Source organism: Euprymna scolopes, chromosome 16, assembly GCF_053919585.1.
Source record: "Euprymna scolopes isolate OS-2025 chromosome 16, ASM5391958v1, whole genome shotgun sequence".
Lineage (NCBI taxonomy): Eukaryota > Metazoa > Mollusca > Cephalopoda > Sepiida > Sepiolidae > Euprymna > Euprymna scolopes.
In genome coordinates this window covers 15,356,058-15,382,413 of record NC_136497.1, presented here as the reverse complement: position 1 = coordinate 15,382,413, position 26,356 = coordinate 15,356,058, and the positions used below count along the sequence as shown (strand labels likewise).

General features: G+C 30.8%; 1 protein-coding gene across 7 annotated transcripts in view; it reads left to right on the top strand.

The window, feature by feature from the left end:
• The window catches only part of LOC145295851 (uncharacterized), a 423,706-nt gene that overhangs the window by 227,030 nt on the left and 170,320 nt on the right, over positions 1-26,356 (top strand). For all 7 annotated transcript variants that reach the window (XM_080141574.1, XM_080141571.1, XM_080141576.1 and 4 more), the window contains 3 exons: positions 17,062-17,183; positions 20,168-20,249; positions 24,993-25,125. In XM_080141574.1, coding sequence (XP_079997700.1) covers positions 17,062-17,183; positions 20,168-20,249; positions 24,993-25,125 — 337 coding nt within the window. The remainder of the gene's footprint in view (positions 1-17,061; positions 17,184-20,167; positions 20,250-24,992; positions 25,126-26,356) is intronic.

The window sequence follows — 26,356 nt, the reverse complement described above, 5'->3', positions numbered from 1 at the left end:
CTGTGGAACTCTGTTCCGTCTGGCTGCTTCCCTCTGGACTACAACTTGGATGTCTTCAAGTCCAATGTTAACAAATTCCTAATGAAACACTTCAGTAAATCTTCTCACTAACGTAATGTACTTGCAATAACCCTTATCCCTGAGTGGCTTCCGGGCCTTGATAAGTGGTGATCACTGTGTAAAAAAAAAAAAAAAATTATGTGATTATTTAGAAACCCATTACAAACGTGATGAGGGGATAGTGTTTTGCTACTATAGCATAGTTTCATCTAACAAATTGATAACAGATGCTGTAAAAAAAAATTAGCACTTCTCTATAGGACACAATAGTGCTAGAAAAAAATAAAAACATAATCACTCAAAACAGAAATTAAACTATTAGTAATTTTAAAATTATCCTAATGTTTTACAAATACTGGCAACTTATTTTGAACAATTTAACATGTTAACATACATGCATAAGTAAAATATATATATATATATAATGTCTTTTGGCACTCAGTAATCACACAAACATAAAATTAAATCAACTTCTACAGCTGGTGCAATTCTGCTAAAAAACATATACAGCCTCCTTTCTAAGTTTTTATAATCACTCTAAATTGAAATTAAATACTGAAACCTTTAACATTTTGCCTTGGTGAGCTTTAACAAAAGCTTTCAGAATTATTAGCATTTTAACATGCATTGCTTAATCTTTCCTTACACACGGAACTACCATAAAATGTAATCAAACACATATTGCTCTTTCCTTGCTCAGACGGAACACTCTCAACATGTAAATACAGCATTCGTTTGGGAATGTAAATATGTACAAGATACCGATATGCCACTACCCTCCCCAACACAATCCCAAAACGACCCTAAAAAAATTTTTCTTTTACTGGTACCAATATTTAATTTTGGAGCGATTATTAAGACTTTAATGTAATATTTGTTTTGTTTTTTTTTGGGGGGGGGGGGCATTTTTTTTTTTTATTCCTGTTGACGATTAAATTTAATTTTATATTCTTGCCTGATTACCTAAGCTTCAAAGCTGTGACTTATCATGTTGACACTTTCTTTTTAGAACTGATTAAACATTTCAAAATTAGTTAAAACTCAAAAATATCATGCAGGTAGGTTTCAAAATACATTTTATTGGCTACAGAAACACTTATTTGTTTTCTTACCAGTTTTATTTTCTGTGGAGTATTTTATTATTTAGAAGATGTGCTCAAGCTACTTTAGAAAAAAATGTCTGCAATATACTGAGAAGAAAAATGATGTCCAACTTGAAAGATACTGTCATTGGTAGAAGACAGTTATCTTCCTCTGTTTTCACTTAATCTAAAGTTAATAAATGATATCTTTAGAACTAGCCAGTACCTGCGAGTTATCGCCCCAAACCAACACTAATCACCAGTAGCCAACAGTGCTGAACATCACAAAAAGTGGCTTCCACTAGCTGCCACTGGAAAATGATGCCTGACAGTGGAAGCCAGATTATTTCATTTGGGCCATGGCTGCCAGTGTCCGCTATTTTTCAGGGATGGCAATTGTCATCAACAACAACTGTAGTTTAATTTGTTTTCAGGTTGGGTTTCTCTCATAATTCTGTTCTGGATCTCTCATGCTTCCACTGGGCAATATCTGTTAACGGGTCCTGCTATTAAATAATAAGAAAAACGAGATTATAATGTAGGGAAAATCCTCTCTCTCTCACAAAGTTATGTAAATATATAAATGCACTCTACAAAAACGTCAATCTTGGTCGCAAGAAAAAAAAATAGATCTCGTTATTATTAGTATTATATAAAAAAATCCAAATTTTGTTTCAAAACGTTCTATTGTCATGATATAATAATATAACTTGTTTTTTTTTTGGGGGGGGGGTTAAGTTTTCTTGTTGCAATATTTGTTTACAGAGCCAATGTGTGTGTGTGTGTGTGTGTGTGTGAAGGTCAAATTGGTGCAGTAGATATGTTTTATCAACTTAGTCAACTGGAATAAGTTGTATTATACAAGTTGGTAAATTTACTATTTTAACACCTACAACAATTTCTGTTTCCATAGAAGTCTGATTTCGTAGGTGCTGCAAATGAACTTAGCTCTATTACATATGGTTATCATAACACTTATTACATGTCCTGCAATATGTAGTCATCAAACGCTATGTTGAAGCAAAATCTAATATATGCATGTGAATTTGTCTTGTAATTTTTTTTCTTTTAATAATGATTTAGCAATATTTTTTTTGTTGGAATCCTTTGAGATGAGTAATTTGTATATTTATTTGCGGTTGTTATCCTCATTTTCATCGATGTTGTTTCACCACGTTTCGACCAACTCACCCTCTGGCCTTCTTCACTTGGTTAACTGCGACACTAAGTTTCTTAACAGTATCCTCAGTAATTACTGCATTTCATTGGTGTTATCTCATCATGTTTTGGCCAACTAATCTTCGTGCTGGTTTTGGGTAGGATTGAAACTGCTATCTTTAAACAATGCTCACCTGGTACCGTAGAGATTCAACACCTCTATCCACTATGCCACGGGTCCTGGAATATTTGGCCTAAACATGGTGAAACAACAACAACTATGAAGATGAGGATAACGGTCCACAAACAAATAAATAAATAAATATAATTAAGTAATATTAAAGTTTGTTATAAATATTTTTTTTAATAAAATATAAAGCCTATAGATGGAAGCTTTTATGTTTGTTTTTGTTTTTTTTACCATCTTCTCAATTCAACCTTCAAAACATACACAATATTAATATATGGATCAAATTTTGTTACATATTTCATTTTCTATTTCTCAAAAATGCCCCCTCCCCTATTTCTAACTTTATCCAATTCAGCCATAATTTTTTCTATTGTTGATTTTTATCTGATCTGGTATTTTGTTCAAAAAATATTTTATTCTCTTAGCAAAAAAAAAAAAAAATCAAATTATTTAATAGATTTAGTTTTTGAAATCGGCCTTGACAATAAATTGTCTATCATAAATAAAAATTCCATTATTTTAAAGCAGGGGTCCTTGGAATATTTCTGGGGGTCCACAGGCAAAATATAACAAATTGAGGGTCTACAATGATGTTTTGGTGGTCCATGAATGAAACCAACTCATAATGGTTTTTATTATTAAAAATTTAATTTTTACTGTAATTTTGATTTGACGTGAAAAAAGCTGAAGTAGACATTCAAATTTGAATGTATTTTCTCAAAAGCAATAAAACAAAAAGAAAGTGATAGGAGCTAGTTTTAAATATGCACCTCAGGCAGTTGGTTCTTTTCCTGTTATATTGTCTGTCTGACCTTCACCCTCCCATACTATAACCAATAGTTATGAGGGGGTCCACTAAGAAAAAAGAAGGGAAAAGTGGTCCATGAGTAAAAAAAAGTTTAAAAACTATTTTAAAGTTTTCAATGAAATCTTTTCATTGTTTTCTCCCAATTAAAATATTTATTGAAATTTTTTTAATCTGGCCCTATAATTGTACTTTTATTTGTTGCTCTTTTACAATCTCAATATTATATTCTAATCTTAGTGTCTCTATACACTGGATCTCAGCCTGAGTGCTATACTTTGCATGGGAATAATAGTGTTAGCCAATCCTAATGAACACCACTGTTATATAAACTGATGTTCGTCAGTGTGAATCAGTTTGCCTCTGTCTTGTAAATGTTGAACAGCAAAGGTCAAAGATAGCTATAGCAGAAAACCCATTTACTTGCTTTGCCATTGTCTGAGATTCAATGCTAATTTGTTTCATTAGAAATATAACGTTTATATTCATCACACGTTATTTTTTTTTTTCTGGTTGTTGCAATTATTTTCTTATTTGGATTATATTATTCTCACCTTAATTGTTATTTTCACGTTTTGACTTATCTATTATAACTTTATCGGTTGCACAACGGATAAAGTTATTAAGTAATAACCACTTCTAATACGGCATAATCATGTTTAACACACAGATTCCACTTAGATCACCAAAGTTAAGCAACATTGAACCTAATCAGTACTAAAATGGGTGACCATTTGAAAACACCAGGTGCTGTACGTGCTCTCTGCTTATCTCAGCATTATTTCTAGTCATCCTGGATTTCTCCTTGCCACTGAAATCAAGCAGTGTCGATTCAGTAGAGATGTTTGAGGATCAGGCAACCCTTGCTTCAAAATCATATGCGCAACCACTCTCACAAGGGGGTATCTATTGTCTTTCAAGACAGAACAGAGGCGATAATCACTTCTAAGTGAAAGTTTAAAGCTCAATCCTTGGTACAGGTGATACTCACTAGAAATAAGAATTACTTAAAAAAAAATCTATTCTGTCATGACTAACAGAATTAGAACAATCTACCCATGTGGATTAAATAAAGGGCTTACATCAAAATTCTGTACAGATTCTAAACTCCAGCACAAAGATTCAGTTCAACAAGATTCCCCTGAAAAAGGCTCAAAAGGGTGACGTTGGTTGAAACCTTGTAAAGATAACATCAAAGATGAGAACAATAGTCCAATTAATCCAAATTTTAAATCCTCATCTAAAAATCCCAAAATATTAGTTTCTTACTATATCTATATATTTATATATATGTTACATAATCATGATAAATGTACTTTTTATCAAATTTAATGGGTTTTTTTTTATAATAGTTGATTTTTATTTACACTGTTGCTTTCATTTTTGTGGTTGTAATGTTGACAATGTTTTGATATTATACTCTCCGACATTCTTCAGCTGCATTTTGTCACAATTGATAACCCTTTTCGAATTTTGAACTGAACCGTTTGTTTTATCCGCTAAGATGCGTTGTTTTCACATTTTCTTGCCTTTTTAAAATCTTGTATCGGTTAATTTTTAAGTTCCTTAAGTAGAGATTGTAATCACCATCTTGTAATAGAATCAAACTAGTTATTAATGCATATAAATCTTTAAATAAAAAATAACTAAAATTATTCTATTAGACAGAGTCCTGAAAATAAATGCATTTGTTAATAGATATTCTAGGTTCTGAATTCAGTCCTTAGTAAAAGAAAATAACTGATATTTTGTTTGAAATCTGTATTACAAGCTAGCATGCGGTCGATACAAGATATTTATTTAAAAAAAAAAAAAAGATTAAATGAAGAGTTGGAAATTCTCATAAGTAACCTATGACAACAAACGGCATCAGAAAGCCGTAGAGAACAACAGCTGAAACAATTATGGAAAACAGCTAAGATAAAAATAATTGTTCAAAATATGTTACAGTATTTAATCGCATATTGTCAAATCGTTAATATAATGTGATCAATGATTATGGAATTTTAGTTTTAAAGAAATAAACCTGAAATCAAATGCAACGATATATTTAAATGTTCTGACCAAATTATCGCCAAGCAAAAAAAAAATGATACAAAATCTTTGTATTTGGTTTAATGCCCGTTTTATGGCACATGTTGGAAATTAACTATCCTATCTCTGGCTAGGCCTTTATTATCCCCTTTTTTTCTCAAGTTTATCCTTATCACCTTTGCCAACCGATCCTGCTACCTCAACTGTTCTACATCTTCGAATCCAAGAACTCTCATCGATTTTTTTTTCAATGTGACCATACCAACAAAGTTTCCTGTTCTGCACACCTCCCTATACTGTTCAGATTTAATCTTATTCTTTTATTTTTGCCCGTACCTACTTAATATTCATCATCATAAAACTATCAATCTACGTAACTCCTTAACCATTATCTATGAATGGCTTTTAGCCTTTATAAATGGTAATGTATTAGTAAAAAGAATATTAAAAAAAAAAACAGATTAACTCGCGGTATGACTAGGGTTGTCCATTCCAAAGTTTATAGACAAGCCAATATCAAAGGTTTCTCAGGTTCCCTTTGTTGGATACTTCACCCAAACAAAATGCTGTCTGCCAACTGTGCTACATTTAATAAAATAAATTCAAATTGTAAACAAATTTTCACATTAAACACAAGTGATTCACACAGTCATGACCCAAAAATATCCTCTTAATTCGTTTCATTTGCATGTGTCAATAAAATTTCAACAGAAAGTAAACTGTCACTCGTAAAGTTCAATGTGCAGCAATTTATACTTCCTCATTGTGTCATTATGTACTGGGTAAGTGAGGTGACATTTTATTCGTTTTTTATTAGGTGTAAAAAAGAAAAGTACGTTATATAAAGCAATTAACCTGGTTATTAGGTTTTTATTATTAAAACATGTTTTAACATTCCATCTTTACATTTTTTTTTTTTTTTTTTGCTATTGACAAAGTACACACGTGCTCTGTGTTTTGTAATACTCATAGCACCACACACACACACACACATATATATATATATATATATATATATATATATAGTCGTCCACATGCAGTACTGTTTTGTTGTATCACAACTTATCAGTGCGGCTAAACTAGCACCTTTTCCCAGCTGGGGATTGGACCTACAACTATCATGTTGATAGTTGGCAGTTCTATCTATTGGCCCATGGAATCGGTGCTCGTAAATGACTTTAACAAATGTCCATTTAAATAAACGCTCGCCCACCGCTTTTACAGTTCTTGAGCTGCTTGTTTATTTACCAACAAACAACATATATATATATATATAGAGAGAGAGAGAGAGAGAGATTATTTATGGGGAAATGTGTTTATTCAATTATATTTTACCTTTTATTCATACCAATCCTTTAATTTATGAAAATTGTTGTAACTACAGAGCATATAACAAATAAATGACAAAAATCTATATTCTAAATTTCAAAATGCTAACTATATTAACCATAATTTAAGCATAATAAATGGTAAGATGGTTAACATCTTGAAATTTGGAATATAGATACTTGTCATTTATTTCTTATATAATATAAAGCTGAATGTGTGTGTGTCTGGTCACAAATAGGCTCCTATATGGTTGACTATATTGGTCCACAAAATATGGAAATAAAAAATTAAAAAATTAAAAAAAAAAACGTTTACAAGTGTTTTTGATATAGATGTACATAAGAATACTTTGATAAGTATTTTTTAACTTAAATAGGGATGGTATAATAAAATTGTGGGGTCTGCGTTCGCGCCTGGCCTCCATAGAATGGAAATAGGCACAAACTTTTACAAAGACTTTTCATATCTATCTGTGTAAGTATACTTTGATAATTATGTTTCAGTTTGAAGAAATATGGTATAATAAAATTATGGGGTGTTCGTTTGCACATGACCTCCATAGAATGGAAATATGTCACAAAGTTTAACAAGGTTTTTTTAATATAGATCTACAGAATATTGTGATAAGGGTTTCAGTGTGAACAGGTATGGTATAATAAATTATGGGGTTTATCTATTTTATTTTTACTTTTATCATATTTTGCTTTGGTTTTGATACCCCCAAATTCAACACAAATTTACAACCCTTCCTTTTTATAACTTATCATACTTTCATAAATCAGAGTCCATTTTCTGTAGGCTGTTTTTGAACCCAGTCAACGACAGGTACTTTTGCTAGTATATATATATATATATATATATATATATATATATATATATAATGAGAGTTCATACTTTTTGTCAACAAATCAATTTGTTAAATTGTTTTAATTGCCAAACTTAAGATGATGCAAGTTCTAAATGACAATCTTCTGGATGTTGAAGGTTCAATCTTAATTACAGGTGATAATAAGAATATTTGCGTGTTACGCTTACATTTTGTTTTCTTCCGAGTGACTGTCGTTTGTTATGACCTTCTATTTCTTGTAATAAATAATTTTACCAAGAATTCTTCACAATTTTTGGTTTCGGTTATGATTATAGCTGATGGCACTCAAGTCATCTATTGTTTTTATAACGTACCAAGAATTAAGTTTTGGTTCCAGTTTCGATTAAAGCTGATGCACTTCAGTCATATGGATATATTTTTATTTTTGAAATATAAACAACTTTATAATATATAAGAATCGATAAATAATTGATTTTATAATAATAATATATATGAAATCTGCATAAATTAAAATATCATATTTAAGCATATTTTACGGCCAGGCTACGCCGGACGTCCCTTCTAGCTTAGATAAATACTTTTGCAGTTTTAACAAAAGAGCTACAATGATATTAGGGCGTCTCCATTTAAACTGAACATTTACAGAATGCCAACATCAATATATTACATAGGAAAGAGTCCGCTGAAGAATTTCCACAGGTCCCACTAGTAATTAAAAATTACTTCAAACTTTTAACGAGTCATGACTGATGGAACAAGAGCAATATATCTTTGTTTGATTTAAAGTTTTGCATAGATTCCCAACTTCAACAAGATGCACCTGAAGTTCTGAGATACATCGACCAAAATATTGTGAGAATAACATTCAAGATGAGAACTGTAGTCTGAATAAGGTAAATTGTATCTTTTAATTGATTTCAGAAACAATACAAATCCTCAGATTTAACAAATTTTCAAAGTGTACAAATTTTAAGGCAATAATGTTTTCTGTTTTTACAAAAGCATCACCACTTATCAAGGCCCAGAAGCCACTCGACGATAAGAGTTAAAATTTGTACAGTAGTCAATTGGACAATATAGTAATCGTTAGTAATGGAAATTCACTAAATTTGTTAACTTAATTGGAACGGCTCATCAAGAACTTGTTTACATTGGACATATTGTAGTTAGCTGGAAAGCAGGAAAACGGAAAGTGTGCAGTTCTAAGAAAGAAGCTTTGTTCATGGAATCCGTTTAGGTTTAGGCACAGGTAAATAGTGGGGGAAATTATTGATATTGTTTTCAGCTAGACGAGTGTTTCTTGTGAAAGTTTGGCGAGGGGGGACCATAGATTGGAGCTCAGTCAAGCACTTGCCATGAAAATAACAATAAAGCAAATTCACAACATCTCTCCTAAGAGAAAGAGGTTGCAGGGAAGAGAAAAGGGCATTCCCTATGAGGCTACAAAGTTTATTTTAAACTCTATCAAGGCAAGATAAGTCTTTTCTAGCAGCTCCTGCCCAGATGTGGCAACAGTCCTCCATCTTTGGACATACCTTGCTCTTATATAGATAGAGAATTGCATAAGCAGAGATATCTACTAGATTGATAGAAGGATCCCACCATTTTTCCAGCGGCCTTGGCAACGGATTTGATGTATGTGGTCCATTTACGATCAGGAATAAAGATCAAACCCAGAAGCTTGCCAAAACAAGAGACATCTTTTTTATGGTTTTACTATTTACTATTAAAAGTGGCTATAACATAAACACACACACAATGGAAGGTTGTACTCTGTCAACAAATCAATATGTTAAATTGCTTTGTGTTTTAACATATATATATATATATATATATATATATATATATATATATATATATATATATATATATCTTGTTTTATGTTTAAAAGAGGCTGTAACTTTTTTCTGACACTTTAAATAAGGTGACAAAAAATAAAACTATAGATCTAATCTTTCCAGGTAAGGGTCGGGCACACACAAGGTCATGGGGGATATGCCAGAGGTCAGTAGTACTAACTTTGCATGTTCTAAAACGACTTCATAGTTCCATTCAAATATATTATTCAAAGTAACTTTGATTCCTTGATCAACCTAGAGACTAAACATTGTTAATATTGCTTTTCTCTCATGAAATCGTTTCTGTTAGTTGACCTTTAAAAGCTATTTTTGTCTGTTTTCTTTTCTTTGTCTGCCCGGAAGGCAATCATTTACTGATTCTACTTCTCTGATGGGAAGATAAACTAAAATACAATACTTCATCATCTTATTTTTGGTACTAGTCATTGGTCTAAACTTATTGCTTTAAAAAAAATTTTTTTTTCTAAAAATGATAACAGGAACTTCATGAACAAATCTGTATCTTCAGGCACTGTTAATTGCCAAAAGTTTTTTTTTTTTTTTTTTTTTCAACATTAAACAGAAGTATCACCCATTATCCATCTATATGTATAAAAGCGAAAATGTATGTGTGTATGTATGTTCATTTTTCCTTGATGTCCACGAAAAACTTCTTTCAGAGAAGCGCTTGCTCGCTTCACAACTTCTTAAAACTTTTTATATCATCTATAAATTGTAATATCTCAGAATTACCCACGGAGCTCGCCTGTCTATTTAATTTTATTGACTTTCAAACGTTAATTATTCCACATTTCCCGCATCGGCACGCGTTACATTCGGTTTTCGGTATAAAAAAAAGCGAAACTCGACTCTAATCACAGGCCGAAAGCCAGTTTGTTCAATGTCGACTTTGTCATATCAGACTGTAGCTTTCATTTCGCTCCTCCTAATAAACAGGGAGCGGATTTTCAAAACAAACCGATTTATTCAAAACTGTTTCACACAAAATCGTAACTGCTGAATACCTATCGCTGTCACGTCAATCAAAAACGCGCACCTGTTTGTTTTTTTTAACACTTTACTATTTTCCAACTGCGCGTTGTCAACGCTTCGGGTTTTTTTTCACATACCCCGAAAAACACCCGGGCAACGCCGGGTACCCCTCGCTAGTGTATTATAAAAAGCAAAATAAAATTCTATCAGTTATTCGCTTTATTAGATTTTCCTATGTTAATATCAGCATATTATTATGAATAAAATTTGATTACTTTCTTCCAGAAAATACTTTGTCTGAGTCTTGTTGTCAAATGGCTCTTAAAAAAAAAAAAAAAAAAAATTTAATGAAGGGGGAACTAACTCTGTCTATACAATCACATCCTATTTGATTGGAACAAAATAAAAAAATTTAAAAATGCCTTCTTTATTTTAATTTTGTTCGAATGAAGGGAAGTAACTCTGTATAGACGATTACAGAGCTACTCTCTCTTTTTTAAGATGACAGCCATTTGAAAACAATTCTGACTTGGAGAGTATTTTAAAGAAGAAATTAAAAGCAGAACAAATTGCAACAAAATACAAAACTATGCAATGCCGGACATATTGAGCTAGTCATGAATAATCTATCTAATATTTACGCATTCTCATACATGATTTCTGCACACTTGTTAATAATTGAAGTTTCTTGCTTCATTGTTTTTTTAAATTAAGTCGAAGAAAATTTTATTTATTTAGTCTCTTTTTTTCTTTTAATAAAACTAAAATGTCTATTTTATAAATGTCTATTAATAAAATTGTGACTACTTATGTTTCTGTGAATATGTGACTTCAAATGTTATTTTTTATTTTTATTATTTGATTATTTATTGAAATGAAAACATGCAATAACGTTAAGTACCAAAATAAACCTTTAAAAAATCCTATTTAAAAAATATTTTAACCATGAAATGACACTGTAAAAAGTTCACTGCTACATAAAAAAGATTTTTCGTTTTATTTTTTTTTTTATTCTACATGATTTATGGAAATTAGGATCCTTAACCAACAAAGGATACTCCTGCTAGTTATACATTTAAAAGTTAAACAAATATATTTGTTATTTAAAAAAGAAAAAGCCAAACAAAAATCTAAGTAAAAAGATTTCCGATCGACGTAGAATAGCTTGTATATAATAAAATTGATATTGATTTGGGGCGGGAGTGGGGGGGCACAAATTTGTAAAGGATTATCTGTAATTACACTGTTCTTTATACTATAAAGGAGCATTATTAGAAATAAATGTATTCCTTCAGTATAATCTGTAAAATAAAATTATAAATTAACAAAATAACAATTTGTTGCTTATGTGAAATTTTATGAATAATTAAAAGGACGTTTTTTATTGGTTAAAATTAAAAGCTGTCTTTTGCTTTTGTATTAAATAAGCAAAAGTTTCTTTAAAATTGTGTGTATATATAATTCTTTCAACAAAAAAAGACAAAACTCTTTCTAAAGGAAAGACAGTACTTTAAAAAGTCATCACTATTACGAACGTTTTTTGAAAATGAACAACACTTTTGAAAGAAAAGAGAAGACCAAAGCTAAGTATTTATTTAATTGTACTTTATTTGAGTGTATATATATATATATATATATATATTCGGTTGCTTTAAATATGTGCAATGATTTGACTTGGCTAAGAGTCCCTTAAACTTGACAAGATGCCATGTTTTGTGGCTTCAAAAATGTCTACTTGTTTCTTGTTCAGTTTCAGCAGGAATTAGAATACACCCTACTTACATCTAATTGTCACAGTGTGTGAATTTCGAAATTCTTATTCAAAATAATTTTCTCAACAGCATTTAGCAAATGTAGAAATTGTTCATTTGTGCGTCTTTTGCTGGATGGTAGTCTTTTAAATACAAATTTTTAAACCATGCAGGATCTCTAAAACTGCAAAACGTTAAAATACATAAATAGGATTTTATGATCTCTTCATATCACGAAATTACTAGACTGTCCGTTCTAATCCTAATTTCTTGATACGGCTTTGGAAATTAACATTAAAGCAATTTTTTTGCTTTGATGCATTTTTTCTGTCTCCTTTTTATTAATTGATCTTTTTCTTTTTTTACTTTCTTTTTTTTTTTTACTTTTTTTTTTTACTTTCTTTTAAACTTTTTTTTTTTGTTGTTTCTTTATTCATGATGTAAAGATGCCACAGGAAAACGTCTCCTCCTCTGCTTTTATGCACTTCCTTAATATCTCTATTAACATGAAAAAATAAAAAAAAATGCTGCTTCTATTTATTCTGTGGATTATGCTTCACTCTTACAACCTTGACAGAAGATATTTATAACATGGATCATTCTTTTATTTATTTTCTAATATAATCGTAATCTGTAATGGTTGAAATGTGTACACGTGCTGTATTTGCTTATCAGATGATCTGTTGCATCACTTCTGCTTTCGTTGTTATATATATATATATACCTCTCCTCACTGGGGAGCTCTAATTTTTCACAAGTCAATGAAGATATATGAACATTTGAAACATACTTTGCTAACTGTTCACTCCGGCACATCTCTTACCATGGCCAATCAAGGAAATGCTACCTGCAAACAAGTTTGCTCATACCTTGAAAATAAGGACCAAAACGACACAGTTAAAGTCCAGAAGTAGTATATTAGTTTTGTTCCTCTTGTTTCAAATCACTGATTGGAGATCCAAAGATCGATAATTATTGCATAATCATATCTTATCAAGACATCTCTAAAACCACACATTCATGTGTGGGTGCTCTGTAGCAGATTGACAACTTCTTTTCTGTATTTTTCATTTGTGCCATGTTGTATTAAATCTGATTCTAGCACATGAGAGGTCGAGTTGACATCCAAATACACCAAGTTGATTTCAATTGGGCCCTATTTTTTGCTATTCTCAACTAAAAACTCGCCCAATATTTAACAATCTGTAGCTGTACTACATGTATATTGCCACCATCTTGATTTTAGACTCTGTGGCACCAAAAAATGTGATTTTAAAACACAAAGATTCAGTTCTTTAGCAGAAGAACTTGGCTAACAGACATTTTTGTGAACAATGATACCAAATGTATTTTAGTTGGAGTTTTATGTTCAATATTAAAGTGACATCAGATGAATTTCTTAAAAAATGTTTTTTTTCCATTTTCAGCACTAGGACAATCTTTAAAAAAAAGGGAGGGGGTGATGATATATGTATGTACATGAATTTGCCTAACTGTATTATTATGATATAAACCTTTTTACCTTTTTTCTTTTTAACTTTATAGAAACTATGAGAGCATTTGTAACGCTTTCTTTTGTAATACACAGTTCATCTAAGAATAAACTGTGCTATTAATAAGCAATGATTCAGACTAGACAATGTATAATTGTACTATTGTGAGAGTTTTCAATCTTCCAAAATTCTACCCCAAAAAGGATGTCCACCATGTGATTGCTAACGTTATTTTATGTTTTTTTTTTTTCTATTTGATCTTGGCCTGAGACTGTTTTTGTTTTAGTTTCCAGCCATCATGGCTCCATTTAGATAAAGAAACATCATGTTTATTTAAAGACCTGATAAATACGTGAATCAACTCACCTGATTCTATCTGGTTAGTCTATTTGGTAATTTAATAAAAAGAATCTTAACATGTTAGAGCGTTTTATTCCAATGGTGCCGATTTTATTTTTGAACTCTTTCGCAAATATTCTTACCATTTTAACTACAATCGAAAAATGGGCTGCTATCTCTCTTGCAGGATTAAAATGTTAAATCTAATCCAATATTTATTTGCAAGGTCTCACCTGACTTCCGTGCAGGGTTGAAGAATCCTGTTTCAACTGATGGAAATGATATTCTTATATGCTAATTACAATTTCAGACTTAAAAAAAAGCTTATTTCATATGGTGTGTATAAAATTACATATGTGTATATCTATAAAAGTGAGAATGTGTGTGAGGACACTTCTCAACCTAAAATATAACTACACAAATTTTTTATCTAAAAACTTGAAATTTTGTATATAGGGTATTCAGACATGTGGAAAGCTTTTTTGTTAGTTTTCATTCGAGAAAAAGTTGCTAAGGGGCTAAAATAGAAAAATTGGTATGTAGGAGTCATTAGAATTTTAACTATTTGTCAACTGTTTCATGAATGCGGCCATGAAACATGATAGCTTCTTTATGTTCAGAATAAGTAGGTTTGAAAAGACTTTTTAAAGATCGTGTCAAGCTGGTCTAATGGTTATCATACTTCACTCACTGTCTTTAGGTTTTAGTTTTGATCTCAGTCATTTTTTTTACTTACAAAAAGTGAACTGTTTAGAAAAAAGCATAATACTCGTATGTACATCAGTTTCTGTATGAATTAAAATATAATATTTATGCATATTTTACGACTGGGCAATGCTGGGCGGCGGTGTTTATATATTTCTATGTACATGCTTTTTCTATCTTGTACATAGAAATAAAATAAAATATGACTGCAAGTAGTAATACTATTAAACCTCTAGTTGGAGAGGGTAAATGTGAGTTAGAAGAGAGATTGTAAGCAGAAAGAGACATTGTATTTCAACAAACTTTTGCAAACTTAAATAAACCTGAACTCAATGGCTGATCCAGCAAGTCACTTTTTTTCTTAATCGTATATGTTTATATATTCATATCTTAAAAATTCATTAATTAATTATAAATTTTGGAACATAGCTGCTTAAATACAAAGGAAGTAAAAATAAGATGAAAGCCCTTTGCGAAAATTTTAAAAAAACCTTCAATTTTTATGAAATTTAAGAAGTAGGTATTAGACATCAATTAATAAATAATTCCAAAATTTCAGCATGTTTAAGATATTTTATAGTTTATTAGTGGTTAAAATATGGGCACAACCTCCAATTTTAATATTCAGATATTTCAGATTTGCATTAAATTTGATCCATAGTCATCAGACACCAATTAAACAAGATTCCCTAAATTTCTTAGGACATTTTCTTGAATTAAAAATCACATAATGGATGTTAATCAAAATTTCAATAAAGATTCAAGACATAAGGTTAAGTATCATTATATTTTGATTTTAATCTTTGTAAGTGGACATAAAAGCAGTGCAAATCTGTTTAATTTGTGAAATTTTACGTATTCTGGGATGGGTATTCTTATATCATGTGTGTGTATTATTAGATGGAATTGAATGACGATCAATGAATTTTCCACACTTTCAATACTTTTTTATTGTCACCGAAAATGGTAAAATCACCCATTTTTTCAATCAAATCTATTGGTTCACGTGGATGAAGCTTCATTTCCTTTCCGCAGTGACTTAGTCCACAGTACATTGGAGTTTACATTCCACTGTAGAGAGCCTACTGTTTATTTTATATAATTATTTTATATAACGTCTTGAAGTTAAGTTTAAAATGCAAAAGTTAAATATCATGGTTCAATTGTGCTCTAAACATAAACATTTTGAATGCTCCCCTGCCATATCAAGGAATCTCCTGTTGATTTTATACACCAGACACTTCTACTTGTGTGATAAAACTTCTCAAATGCACTTGTGATGTTAAGCTGTATAAGGGTGTTAACTTTGGTTAAAATCGGACTGTTCCTTTTTAATTGTTTTTTTTTTATTATCGATTTTTCTATACTTATCAGAGATATTCAGATACAAAACCTAAGAACACTTGCAGACACACATGGAATTTATTTTATAAAAAAAAAACAGATTATGATATTGAACCTTTTTATTTTTCTATTAGGTTAAATTACATTAACAATAAATAATACTTTATTGCAGTTTCCCAGTATGACTCCTCATCAGAAGTTCTTTGGAATCTATTGATTGATTACCGCAATAAAGTCTTAAGATAAGGAATGATGTACACAAAGCAGAATGTTAGGACTGATTGAGATTACAACTTAGCATGATACACAACCGATTCCACGTGTAATGTTAACATTAGCTTCATTTTCTTTAAATGACCTTAATTGGAAGACGTCTAATGGCAAAATACTTGATAATACTTACTAAAAAAAATGTTTCTTCATATAAATTTTTTAAAACTGTTGCATTTGGTTCTTTGTCAACAAACTAGGTATTTAACACAATTCAGTCCAGTATGTTATGTTATTTGGATTTTGTTCTAGCTGAAATGGGGGCATCCTACTGGATGTCTGATATACACATACTATCATACCTTCCAGACAGAGATTTTTTTTTTTTTTTTCAAGGATTCTAACCACCCTTTTGAGTATAATTGTTTGTATCTTTATTGCACTTAGTTTACTGGGTATATTTGCCAAGTAGTATTTTTTTTTAATGAATTCAGCTGCTTCTAAAATTACTGGAATAATGGGGATCTTTCTAAAATTCTAGTTTCTTTTCATGACGTACACGGAACATTTTATTTCATCATCTTTTTCCTTTCAGCTCTTTTTAACCTATCATCATTGGGGACACTCACTAAGGTTGCTCCTTTTCCTTTTTTTTGTCCCACATCACCATGTCAGGTTTAATAGCTCTGTTTTCTAAGTATGTAGCTTTGGGAACTGACTGTTAATTCTGATCTGACTTAATGTTACATCTGTACTACGGTTTTATAGATGTTGATGTTTTATTCATGAGTTTCAAAATAATTGTAAATGCATCTGTAGGATTTGTGTGTTAAATAATTCAGATTTAAGAGTTAATGGCTAAATATTTTTTGTCCATTTTTTTTTTTTTTTTTTTTTGTAGGTGGAAAATATTTTGCGAGAAGATAGTGGAAATTATGTCCTCTGTGATTTTGGCAGTGCCACAGCAAGGTTCTTAAACCCTGTCCAACATGGAGTGAGTCAGGTGGAGGAAGAAATCCGCAGGTGAGGCTGACTTTTTTCTTTTAAATAAGAATTGATATTAACACAAGTCCATTGAACTTTCAAGCTTTTTTTTATACTAACAACTCCCCCCTTATCAAGGCCACAAACCACTCAAAGATAGTGAGATGTATGGATTGTCAGTTGAATAATAAATAATATGAGAAGTCTCTGCTCTATCATTATTTTCATGACAAGCGTTCGTCTAAGCTCCAATCTATGATCCCCCTTTGTCAAACTTTCACGAAAAACACTCGTCCAGCTGAAAACACTATCATTTCCCTCTTAGAACTGCATGTCTGTTTACCTGCTTTCCAGCTGACAATATGTATAAAGAATATGAGAAGTCTCTGCTCTATCATTATTTTCATGACAAGCGTTCGTCAAAGCTCCAATCAATGATCCCCTTTTGTCAAACTTTCATGAAAAACACTCGTCCAGCTGAAAACACTATCATTTCCCCCATTCTTTATCTGTGCCTAAACCTAGACATATATTCCATGATCAAAGTTTCCCTCTTAGAACTGCATGTCTGTTTGCCTGCTTTCCAGCTGACAATATGGGTTGCCTTCAAGTTCAACGTAAATAATTTCTTCATGAGCCGTCCCCTTAAGTAATCCAATTAACCAAATTTATACTACTAACGATTACTACAATATTGTCCCATTACTACCGTGAACTCATTAGCCTTTATCCTCAAGTACACGTCTTGATAAGTAGTAATTCCTTTGTAATAAAAAAAAAAATGTGAACAGTTTGTAACAGGTATTGACATTAGATTTGAAGATGACTGCGTTGTAATCTGTAGAGAAGCAATTCTTTTGTAATGTGTTCCACAGATTGGAAACTCATAGAAAGAAACCCTGTTCATGGAAATTTTGCTTGGTGCTAGACACAAGGATGCAGAAAGAAAAGTTTATTTTTTCCATTATGGTAGCAAGAAGAGTTATTACTGTGAATGTTTTACAAGGAGGAACCAGCGATTGGAGCTCAAATCATGAAAATAACGATAGAGAAATACTAGCTATGTCTCTTCTGTGAGAAAATGGCTAGATACTAGATATCATCCCCACTAGATTTTGATGTTGATTTTATGCTCTGTCAAGACAAGAAAGAATGTTGTGAATGCCACCTCCTCTGATGTGGCAGCAGTAACTCATCTCAGCTAGGAAAATACTATTTCAAACATGATAAGCATGAAACACATAATGAACAGCACAATTTATAGAAATGCATCTCAAATACCATTTGAAACTTTTGCATGACAGATCGATTAAGCAATATGATGTCCAATGGTGCATTCTTGTGCCTGTTTTACAAATACTTTGATGCAATGTGCGTTGATAAACTCATAGCTTTTGTGCCTCCTCCAATCTACATACTCTTGACTAATCCAACTAGTAGCAAAATCCCCCCCCTTTACTGTTGAGGTCTCTAGATGCCGGAAAGGCTTTTACTCTAACTACGGATTGCTAGACTTTATAATTCCCTCTCTGATTCCTGCTTCCCTGACTGCACTAACCTGCAGAAGTTTAAATATAATATGAACAAGCCTATAACTGCTCAACTCCCCATAGTCCCCTGTTAGACATGATCCCAAATAGTAACCCCTTATGTCCCAAGCAGCAATATGCTTTTTTGGGCATAAAAAGGGAATTTTTTAAATGCTCATTAACCAACGTTTCAATCGATGCAACCTCAGACTTCCTTCAGGTGTATCTGGTCAAACTTGGAAATCTGCACAGAATTTTTAGCCTTTTATTCAATCGACGAGGATAGCATGCTTTCATTTCACCATCTATGACTAGGTAGAAATCTTAATATGTAATTGTCTTTTGAGTGTCATGCACGCTAAGAATGAAACCATTCACCTCCAGCAGAGTGTCACTTACAATAGAATTTTATCTATTACTTTCTCTGTTATGCCACGAATCCTTGCAGACACAACTAATAAAAGCCGCCAAGAAATGTTAGCACAACTAATAAAAGTTGCCAGGCAATGTTAACAACTAATAAAAGTTGCCGGGCAATGTTAACAACTAATAAAAGTTGCCGGGCAATGTTAACAACTAATAAAAGTTGCCGGGCAATGTTAACAACTAATAAAAGTTGCCGGGCAATGTTAACAACTAATAAAAGTTGCCGGGCAATGTTAACAACTAATAAAAGTTGCCGGGCAATGTTAACAACTAATAAAAGTTGCCGGGCAATGTTAACAACTAATAAAAGTTCCTAAATCTCATACAGATCAAAGATCTCTGAGGAGGATTTGGTTGGGATACTTTCCGTATCCAGCATATTCTCCTGAAGAAATAGCTCTACCTATCAGCCATTGCTGGAGAGTCTTTTTACTTTTATCTTTATTTCACCTTTTTGATTGTTTGTTTTTATAATTTTTTAAGTCTTTAGGCTTTTAAGTTTTAAATGAAATTTTCAAAATTAAATTTGATTACTAATCGTATTATGGTAATGTTTTAATCTCTATTAAGTTAATGGATGTAAATAGCTTTGAAAAACTTTAAATCTTTTAATACATAGGAATTTTAAATACTTTCAAATTTTGAAAGATCACAAATTATTTTATTTTTCCCCCAATATTAAAATGTCTGATTTTCTTCCAAAGAAGTCAAAATGTATTTTGGTGGATTTAATTTTGTAATTTAAAAAAAAAATTTAATCAGATTTTTAAAAGGTTATTTTTATTTCTGCATGCTATTCTATTTTTCATTTTGATAAATAATCAATTAATATTAAACGAAAATATCTGATGTAAGCTATGTATGAAACACACTTCAAGACACACACAAATAACTCATCACACTTTTTTAATGTAGAGATATTCTTAATCTGTTGGAAGATTTCAATTTTATAAATTGAAGAAAAATTATGGAAAAATATTTTTTTAAATCTCAATGCTATTAATGTTTACATTTAAAAACAAGTGTTTTATTGTTTTTTTTTTTTTGTTGTTTTTTTTGCATTTTCAGATACACAACACTTCCATATCGAGCTCCAGAAATGGTTGACCTCTATGGTGGCAAAACTATTACAACAAAATCAGACATTTGGGTGAGTACAAGGAAGTATGGCTTTCAAATTGGAAGCAAAGTGAAAATCAATTAAATTTATGTTCAAGGATTGATATCCAAACATAAACTGTTTCCTTTGTGATATGATTTTGATTTTACATACTAAATCGAACTCTACACCTTTCAACTTTAAACCGTTTATGCACCATAGTTTTAAGCCAAAAGCAAGTGGTGGGAAAAGGCGCAACAATGAGATTAATCTTCACTCAATTATGCAATAATAAACAAGGCGAAATACAAACCTGTTGTTGCATAGCTTTATATAATAACTGATTTATTAAAATTAAGTTCTTTTATTCATAGAGTATTAAATATTTTGTGTATAATTTTAACTTTTTAATAATTGATGCTATTTAAAAGCTTATTTTATTCTTTCTTAGAAGAAATCACTCTCTTCTCTCTCTTTCTGTCTTTCTATTTATCTATTTATGTATATATATTCAAAATGGTGTAATAGAAACATATAAGGTATTTACAGCTTCTCTTCCAATTTTCAGATTTTAATCATGTCAAAACGCACTTTACTTCCTTTGGACGGATTGATTGTTGATGATGAGTTAAGGGCAAAATAGATTCACTGATTGATATAATAAGTGATTGATTTTGTGCTACGAAACAGATACTGTCAAGAATTGTAAATGTCAACTGAAAGGAATAAATTATAATATAGTCAACATCATGAACTTTGGAATATAGTCTTTTGTCATTTATTCCTAATATATTGCTCTGTAATTACATTGAACTTCTTAACTAAGGATTGGTATATAAGAAAATATATTTCCACAAATATATATATCTACTAGCGGGGGTACCCAGCATTGCATTGTGGGGGTAAATCAAAACAATTTTTAAAAAAATGATAATAAACTTCTTTAGAAAATCTGAAAAAACAGCATACGTGATGTAAAAAGAAAGAACGGACTGTTTCAGTAATCAAAAAAATCGGTGTAAAAATAAAATCGAGGTGTGTTTTAAAAAAAAAAAAAAAAAATCGGCGAACGTGTAGCGGACAATGTTAAAACTTTTTTTTTTTTTTAAATCGGAAAATGGGGGTGTTCGGCGCTGCCCAGGTGTTTGTAAGTGTGTGTGTGTGTGTTGGGGAGGGGGTAAATGAAAAGAAAATAGGCTGTTTGAATATAAAAAAAAAAAAACGATGTTAAACAAAAACAGCGAGATTCAAAAACAATTAAAAAAAAAACGATGATCTGAAAAAACAGCTTACATGATGGAAAAAGAAAGAACAAACCGTTTCAATAATCGAAAAAATCAAGGTGTGTGTGTGTTAAGGTGAAGCGGGCAATGTTTAAAGTTGTTAAAAAAATCGGGGGGGGATATCCTACATCACGATTCGAACTTGTGACTTTTAGATAATGACGCTGCTCTTTAACTAACTAAGCTAAGAAAGTGTCGGTGAAATTGGGTCGGCTTTTATAATATTAAAACGGATTTAATCGACGATGTCATTGGCGCATGTGTATATCATTACCTTGTTATGAAGGGAGAAGAGTCTCGCAGAATCGACTTACAAAAATATTTTTATTTTATTTAATTTCATAATTTGCAATTTTAATTTATTTTAATAACATAAAAGCATTCATCGACTCTAAGAATAGCTGTCTGAAAATTTCAATTAAATTGGTAATGTAGAAATATCGTTTTACGAATAACTAACGAACTAAGAATTAGATTTTTATATATAGAGATAAAAGTCATATTGTGTATGTGTGTGTACACATTTCCCTATCAAACTACTCTGTCAATTTTCAGTCTACAAACTCGAGATTTGACATAAGGGGTATTGAGATTTGGGAAAATCTTTTTAATTGGTTTTCAGCCAGAAATTTGGCTGTCAAAGGGTTAATGTTCAACAATCAGGTCAGATGTACTTTAAATCCAAACATTTTCATGAACTGATTGGAAGAAAGAAAGTGTGACCCACTTGGATCTTGATTTGCATCTACTGAACAAGACATTATTTTTTTTAGTTTTAACTGTTCAGTTTCCAAGTCTTTGGTAGTTTATTTCACACATTTTATTCTATATGAATAACTTTTCTTTTTGTATATTGCTTTCCTATGGCAATTTAACTTTTATTTGACATTTGAACTGATTCAGCTTCTCTTTTGACATTTTCCCCTTCATTTTAATCAGTTTTATTTTTTTCCAATATAACTTCATCTTTTATCTTTATTTGACTCTTTTTTTTTTCTTTTTTTTCTGACTGATTCAACTTTTGTCCTCCTTCTTGCACTGATTACATGTCAAAAAAAGAACAGATGAAATACTAAGACAGTGATATCAAAATATCCAGAAAGATTGTTAACTGTCTCGATTTTTATTTTTTTTTATTTTATTTATTTATTTGTTTTGTTTTTTTTGCATATATGTACAGACATCATTGCTTTAACAGTGAAACAAACTTAATTGTGGTCAGAAAAACACTAGAGCAGTGTTCACCCAATATTAATCATTAGTTCCTTGTGCAACATACAGATATATATATATACCCAGAAATTATTTAAATCCATTTCTAAAATAGTTCTCATTCATTCTGTAAACCAGTATGTTGTTGTGTAAATAAATTCAATTAGGCATTAAAAGAAAGTAAGTTAACAGAAATCCCTCCTAATGTTAAGAATGCTTTTCTAAATAGTATGTTATTATGTAGAAACTCATTCTTGACATGGGATGGGTTTTCTTAACTATTCCCTCCCTATAGTTTTCTTATTTTGCATACAAATCGTGAGGTAATTCTTTTTGGGGATGCCAGCATGCCAGGTTTCAATCCGCCGTTTTAGTTCGCCAAAAAGTATGCCAGTGCACCAAATTTCATTCGGTCATAAAAACAAATTTCTACGAAAAAAACAACTTATTTTTACATTTTTATCTAGCGAATAAACATAAAAATACATATGAAATACCAGGTTTATCATTTTGAAAAATCCAACAATGGAACTGAAGCCTATGTTTTGCTTCTAAAACAAAGTTTACTTTTTTGATAAATCTCTGAGTGGCGTACCAGGAAAATATTTTTTCTAATGAATAAAAGTGAATAAACTTTATTTTTTACAAGAATCTTTATACATTTATCTAGGCAATAAAAATAAAATTACGCATGAAACACCATGTTTATTATTGTTAAAAATACAACTTATATTCTAATACACCTAAAAAAGAAAACCTGATTCTCGATTTAATCACCTAAAAATCGAGGATCGTGTTTTTCTTTTTTGAGTGTATTAGAATATAAGTTGGATTTTTTAAAATAATAAACATGGTTTTTTATACATAATTTTATATCTGTTGTATAAAAATTCTTCTAACAATAAACTTTATTCATTTTTATTCTTTAGAAAAAAATATTTTTATGGTACGCCACACAGTTATCAAAAATGTTAATTTTGTCTTAGAAGCAAAACCTCGACTTTATAATAATAAACATGGTTTTTCACATGTAATTTTATGTTTATTCGCTAGATAAAATGTACAAATAAGTATTTTCTGTAGAAATCTGTTTTTATGACAATAAAATTTTGCACACTAGCATATTTTTGTGCAAACCAAAATAACAGATTGTAATCTGGTGTCTTACTGTGCTGCTGTCTCAAAAAAGAATTAGATTATTTAACGTTGAATTTATATTTGAAACTGATTTTCCATCCTAAATACTAAAATGATTGCTTTTCTTTCTCTCACATTTTTCAAGGGTCCCATATATAAAAGTAATATTTCAATTTGAAATGGGGATTTAGTTGAGTGTTAATTTGTCGTTATCATTATTATTTGCATCTCGTTTTTGTTTTTGTCTTTTACAGTAAAGTGAATCAATTCAATAACACACTAAATTTTTATAATTAAAATAAAACTTTAACTTCATTCATAGAAAGAAAGCACAGAATAGTTAACAAAGTCCGTGTTAAAAATGGTTTTCCAAATAGTAACATTATTATTCAGGATTTCCTTCGTAACCATGGGAGGGGACGTTAAATATTTTGTTTTTACATTGTTTTTTCATTTTGCCTACCAAATGTTGACTATTTTCAACTGTTTATGGAAACTTTCAAGTAGCATATTGTACACTAACGACAAACTGATACACTCTGGTTTTATTTTAATATCAAAATTAATCTTTCGTTGTCTTACAATTTTCAATGAATTACAGGGAAAACATTTGAGAAAAAATATATGCAGAAATTACCCAGAAGTTAAAAGAATTGGAATCGTATCGAAATTGCAAATTTAGAACGGAATCAGTGATTGTATCGGAATTGGCAAACATTTTGGAATCGTCCCATCACTAGTTATGGAAGTTATTACATCCAATAATTTTATAAATAGATTAAAACATTATCTCCTCAAAATAAATTAGTTTTATAATAATTTGATTAAATTCCTAATTTAATGACCAAATAATACTGTAGTAATTAAAATTAACTATCAATATATTATTTAAAAAATAATTTTGTTTAAAAAAGGTGGGGGTGGGGGGTAATTTAAGTTAAAAAAAAAAAAAAAAAAAAAAAAAAAAAAAAAACTCCTAGGTAACACCAGGTAGGTACAGCTAGTGTTTTATAAATATCCAGAATTAAAATATTTATCACAGCAGAATTGAAAATCTTAATATACAGATTTTTTAAGTTCAAGCTCATAATTATTCTGCCACTAACTATTATTTTCTTGATTGTTTTGTAACTTATCTATTTTTTTCCCCTTATTTTTCTAGGCTATGGGATGTTTACTTTATCGGCTGTGTTTTTTCTCATTGCCTTTTGGTGAAAGTGCTTTAGCAATTCAAAGTGGAAACTTTACTATCCCAGACAACTCCAGGTACTCAAGAGAACTCCATTCCCTGATTGGTAAGTATTCTGTTCCTTACTAATTTTATTGGTCCCCTGATTTATCGGAGAGGGATCTATGTTTTCAGTTGCGTCCGTTAGTTTGGACGATTGCCAGAGAACTGTCCATTAGTTTTTCCTGAGATTTTGCCACAGATTTTATTTCATTAAATAGATGTGCACAGTAAAAAAAAAAAAAAAATTGTGAAAATTCCTATTGCGTTCCAGGGCCTCAAAAGAGGTAAAAAAAATGACACTTTTGCCCCATAGCATTTGATCCATCCATTAGATTTTCCTGAAACTTGGCCAAAATGTGGAGTCCATTGTTCTTAATATAAATTCAGTATGGATGACCCTGGCAAAATTCTGGTTCGCATCACTCTGGAACTTTTAGGGCTAAAAACATCACTTTTTTGGAGCTCTTTTTTCATATTACTCAAAAACTTGATATGTATGTCTATATAGTGGTTTTCCATGGTGCTCAATTCAATTATACATGTCTTAAGGTGTGAAACTACCTCGTTTGTCCATTTTCACTGGGGTTCAGCATTCCCAGGAGCTCAAAAGGGGTCACAAATGCCCCCAAAATTGCAAAAAATGACACTTTTTACCCCATAACTTTTGCCCCATCCATTAGATTTTTCTGAAACTTGGTGAAAATGTGAAGGCAACGTTGGTGCTTCACACTTTTCACATTCATCATTTCTTCACTATTTTTTTATGGCGTCATCTCACATGCAGCACCAGAAGAGGACCATGCACGCGCACCTTGTTGACTCTCATATCATCATCATCTATTATACAAAGGAAAATTGTATTTTCTGTCTATTCAGGAAAAACTCTGAAACTACACAAGATACACTTACAAAACTTACATATTTCAATTCAGCATGACTCTGAACTGTTTTTAGTAAAACCAAAAAAAAATCATAAATTTAAATAAAAAAAATGCCTAAATGTTCGTTTTGATAGCCAGTAACCAAATTAGTACATTTTGGGTCAGAATAATATTACTTTCTTTTCTTTTTTTTATTTTTTACTGGAAACTAAATCAAGCTATCAGTCAGTTAATGAGTTTCTTCCTTTATTGAGTGTAAATACGAAGCAGTCAGAGAGAATGGTACATTCAGAAAGAAACATGAAAAATGTAACATGAAAGAAAGATACTTTTTTGAAATCCTTGTTTTCTTTAGCCAAGAATACAGATGACATCTTCATCTTGTAAATATGAATATGCAGTCTTTTCATTTCA